Source organism: Benincasa hispida, chromosome 3 (assembly GCF_027475165.1).
Source record: "Benincasa hispida cultivar pf3 chromosome 3, pf3_genome.v1.1, whole genome shotgun sequence".
Taxonomy (NCBI): Eukaryota; Viridiplantae; Streptophyta; class Magnoliopsida; order Cucurbitales; family Cucurbitaceae; genus Benincasa; species Benincasa hispida.
The window spans coordinates 33197994-33202739 of record NC_143480.1 but is presented as its reverse complement, the minus strand read 5'-3'; the positions used below and the strand labels follow the sequence as shown (position 1 = coordinate 33202739).

Below are 4746 nucleotides of genomic sequence, written 5' to 3'. Positions count from 1 at the left end.
CACATTTGAAACAATCATATAAATTAGAATCTAATTTCCAAATATATATCTAAAAACATGAAATACAACTCTATTTTCATTGTTTTCAAATTCTCTATCAAACAAGTTTTTACTTTTTTTTAATCACCGAAATTTCAATATTATGTGCATTTAGTCTATAAAATTTTAAAACGAACTCTCTTAATTCACGAGTTTTTGAGAATAGGTTTAATGGTCTCTTCCTCCTAACATAGGGGTTAAATGTTAAAAAAAAAACTTGATCGTGTATTTTAAGTGAATATGTGGCTTGATGATTGTGATAAATGGTTGTTGATTGAGCTTTTGTTTAAATTAATAATATAAAATGTACTCATCAAAATTTAACCATAGACTCATTAAACCCAACAAGATCACAAAATGATTTTCCTCGCACAAAACTGCAAAGTTGTTCTTGTTTGCTCACAAATCACACCAAATTGCAAAACCCTTGTATTTTGCTTGCAAGCAAAACTTTAAAATTTGGCCAAATTGTGAAACGAGCATACCATCCGGATGATAAAATTTGGCCAAGCACCTGTGGGAACTCTTCATCTGTCCTTCGTCGACACATCCCTCTCTAACTCTGTTACTATTGGACCAAATAACAAATGAAAAAAAGTTCCGAATCAGTCAGATAGACAACTAAATGAGATGCGTAAAAGCAAAACCATTTCATGAAATGTTAAATGATTGAGAACAATATCCTCAGACAATACTATTCTTTCCATTTATCGACATCCAAATATCTTGTATGATAGTTTTTGGTTTCAATCCAAAGGTCTCATTTCAACCAAGATAATCGTCTCAATGATCCTCCTCTTCTCTAATTAATATGAGATTTTAATCGCATTTTAAATAAAATAAGAAAAATATTTTAATAATTTTGCCATTTGAATCTAGGGCTAAATTATAATGGGTAAAATGTATATTAGTAATTTTTTTTTTTTTTAAATTTAAAAAGGTCGTTGACTTCAATCAACTTCTAATAGGATTTACCCTTAGTATTAGAAAGGAGAGACCATTTAAACCTATTTTAAAAAAAAGGCCTAGATTAAGAGAGTTTTATCTTAAAAACTTAGAGACCATAGTGCAGGTAATGATAGCATTCAGAAATTAAAAAGATGATGATGATGATGATGATGATAATAACGACAATAACAATAAACTCATGCCCACAAAATTTTGACTTCAACAATACCGAAACTAAATAAATAAATAAATAAAATAACAATGGAAGAATGAAAAAATGAAAAAATAAAAAGAATCCTTCAAAATTGCCCTACCAAATCTGAAATACGGACCTCCTCCAAAAAGAAACCGAAAAAGCTTCTTTCACAGCCCTAGCGCAAACAAGCTCAACACAATACCAACCATGGCCGCCGCCACCGCCTTCAACCTCTCTCCGGCGCTGACAATCTGGATCGGAAACAAACAGGTCCCAACCGACGCATTTTTGGTCACAATCTCGGCCGATCCACTGAAAACGCAGGCCTCCACACTCTGATCCTGCATCTGATAATACATATTGAACGCATACGAAATATTCCCTCTCCGATCCAAATGGTTGCACGACGATCCATATACCAAACTCGTACAGTCCGCATGAGCACAAGCGTAATCCACCTCGCTCGAAATTTCATCCAAATTCTTCAAACTTGGCTTCACAATGCACCATTTTCGCTCCAAATACTGCACGCCTTTCGCCCCCTCCAGCATTTTGTCGTTCCCTTTCCCTGAGAAATCCATCGGAAATTTAGGCTTTCCGTCGAATCGGAAAATCCCCCAATGTCGCTCGAAAAAGCCTGGCAGAATGCTTTTCATATCCTCATCTAGAAGCCCGAACAAATAGACCTCGAATTTCTCATTTGGCCTCATCGGAGTTCCTTCGTCAGAGGCCAATTTCTTGAACAGTCCGTCGTAGAATCGTTTCGCCAATGTTAGATTCGCGAATTTGTTGGCGTCAGTTGGCCAGCCGACTTCTCCGACGATAATTTTCAAGTCGGAGATGCCGACTTTCTTCAATGACCAAATTAGTGTGTCGTAATTGGCGTCGAAGACGTTGGTGTAGGTTCTACCCTTGTCGATGGTGGGTTTTCCGTCGCCGAAGAAGGCGTAATCGAGGGGGAAATTAGGGTTTTGGTAAAGACTGAGGAAAGGGTAAATGTTGACCATGAAAGGGGCTTTGTTGCGATCGAGGAAGTGGACTATGTCTTTCATTGCACTGAAAATGTCTGATCGGAATTGGCCGTCGGAAGGTAGGTTGGACCTGGATTCATAGACGTCGGCGTTGAGGGCAGTTGTGACCTTGACTTTTTGGCCGTGGCCGGCGGCGTCGAGAGCTTTCTGTATGTTAACCATGGCCGGAAATGTGAAATTCAGGAAGGATCCATTGTAAGCCGTTAAGAAAGCTTCGTTTCCGACTGACACGTACCTGAAATTGTACGACAAAATCTTAGATATTTTTTTTTAATAAATAATACAACGAAATGCCTTATTTACCAAACCATATATTATTTGAATTAATATCCCATGATTAAAATATTATTTTGATCTCATATTTAGAGCTATTCGATTTTAATAATTATATTTTAAATAAATCTTAAATTTAGTTTTATGGCTAATTATTGTACTGTCTTTTCAAAGGCTTTTTTTAATTTATTAATAATTAACTTTATTTAACTAATTTTGATAAAAATTTACGTACGTAGACTAAATTTAAGATTTATTGAAAATAATGTTAAAATTGATAAAGCTCAAAATAAAGAACTAAATTAAAAATTTGAAAACACAATATTAAAATTGAACAAATACAATAAATAGACCAAGTATTCTAACCTCTCTATATATAGATTTTTATTAGATTTTGTAAACAAAGGCAACAACAGCCACTTTTTTAATGTAAATGTTTTTTCTTTTTCCAAAGTAAAAGGGGGTGTAAGTATATATATACGGGAGTGTTTGAAATATCACATCTAATAACAAAATAAGTTTAAACAAATATTCTCGTCGACTGTTTCATTATATTTATATATAGGTGTGATAGAGATCATAGATCATATGATTATGTAAAATATCGTGATAATATTCGAGAATATTTGAACCGACAACCACATCATTTACCATTAGAAACTTCATACCATTTTATTTTATCTTTACTCTCTAGCTGTTTAGATTATACAATTTAAAAGTTAGAATTTTTTAAAAACCTTTTATGTGCTAAAATAAATAAATAAAAAATTCACGTAGATGGAGAGGCAGTAGTAAAAAATAAAAGAGAGGGAACAACCTGATATCAACGCCGCCTTCAAACATATGAACGGTAACGTTTTCTTTAACCCAATCTTTAGCGTCATCGTAACTGCCTGCAAATTTCTTAAGCTGATCGTTAGGGATACCAATGACGGTCTCAATTTTCGAACCACTCAACGAACTCACAGTCCATGAGTCCGAATCGAACAGCTTCACTTTTTTAATCCCGTTATCTTTCAGCAATTTCACCACAATGTTCGGATGCAGAGGGTGCGACGCCATTATGCCCCAATTCACCCCGATTCCGGCCCCTGCAGCCCCCGCTAACAACGCCACGGCTGCCATCACGGCGCCCCACGCGGCGGTGACGATCGACACTCCGGCCATTTGGTCTTCAGGCCGCGGATTCGAAATGGGGTTTTGTTTGTGGGTGTTTTTAATTTCAGAGTTTTTGTTTTCCCCTTTTTATGGAAGAGACAGAAAGAGAGATTTGGGTAATGATTAATGAAATTGGTGATTGATTTGATTATAAATAGGAAATGTTTAATTTTGGCTTTGATGGTTTTTAGGTAATTTCAATTTGGGAAGTTGAAAGGGTCCATGAGCACTGTTCCTGTTGTTTAGGGGACGAAGAATTTAAACTTGGTTCTTATTTAACTAATTACTTAATTAACCATCTTTCTCTCTCATTTCTCTTCTTACACACCATGAAACCAAATCTTGTGGAGTGAACTTAAAGCATATGTTTTTTTTTCTCTTCCCTTATTATACTATAATCATGTGGATGGGCTCTTGCTATATTTGTCTTCTCTTCAAACTCCAACTGCCATGGTTTATCATAACTGAATTACCTACTCTTTTACAAGGGGGGAGGGGGGAATGTAAAGCTACCAGTTGGTCGCCTTGCGAAAATAAATTTAGAAAAATGTCACTTTCCATTAAGTCCACGTTTGCTTTCTCGTAAAAACTTAATCAATCAATGGTATAGGAAAACTAGAGTCTAGTTAAATATGTTTGTTGTTGTTTACCAAAATTTTGTAATCATAATGAAGTGTGCAACAAAATTGGAAAGTCATCAATCTGATTACGTGTGGTTATTACATGGGACCTGCACTATCATTTTTACTCTTTTTCTCTAGAGCTATACCCATATCCATATCAGTATTGATAACTGCTAAAAAATATTTTTTTCTCTTTTATTTCTCTTAGAAAGAAAGAGTTTTCTTAAATGGAAGAAACACATATTACAAATAAAGAAAATAAAAATACAACAAATATAATATATAAATATAATAAAATATTAACAAAAAGAAAATAATCAACACTCTCCCTCAAGCTGATTTGAATATATCATTTATGGCTAACTTGGTCAATCAAATTGTTGTATTGCCACTTTGGAAGACCTTTAGTTAACACATCCCTGCAATTTATTCTATTGTCAGAAGGTAGGGAATGCATATTACTCATGCATCAATCTTC

At 34.7% G+C, this 4746-nt stretch overlaps 1 protein-coding gene across 3 annotated transcripts; it reads right to left on the bottom strand.

The window, feature by feature from the left end:
* Positions 1-352: 352 nt before the first annotated feature.
* Positions 353-3683, bottom strand: LOC120074270 (glucan endo-1,3-beta-glucosidase 8). Of its 3 annotated transcripts, none has more exons than XM_090312279.1 (3): positions 3305-3683; positions 1320-2449; positions 353-601 (listed from the first exon to the last, which is right to left on the bottom strand). In XM_090312279.1, exons 1-2 carry the CDS (start codon positions 3652-3654, stop codon positions 1351-1353), a joined length of 1449 nt encoding a protein of 482 aa, XP_090168405.1. In that variant the 5' UTR covers positions 3655-3683; the 3' UTR covers positions 353-601; positions 1320-1350. The 3 variants fall into 3 exon arrangements, with proteins under 3 accessions (XP_090168405.1, XP_038883272.2, XP_090168404.1); XM_039027344.2 differs by having other exon boundaries at positions 354-601; positions 1302-2449; positions 3305-3681; XM_090312278.1 differs by lacking the exon at positions 353-601 and having other exon boundaries at positions 1161-2449; positions 3305-3682.
* Between the last annotated feature and the right edge of the window lie 1063 nt (positions 3684-4746).

What these genes read in the sequence shown, in the direction of transcription:
- LOC120074270 (XM_090312279.1), bottom strand. Translation starts at nt 3,654, where the DNA reads ATGGCCGGAGTGTCGATCGTCACCGCCGCGTGGGGCGCCGTGATGGCA. An exon ending in GAAGGCGGCGTTGATATCAG is followed by an intron (nt 2,450 to 3,304) that starts GTTGTTCCCTCT and finishes GTACAATTTCAG; the next exon opens with GTACGTGTCAGTCGGAAACG.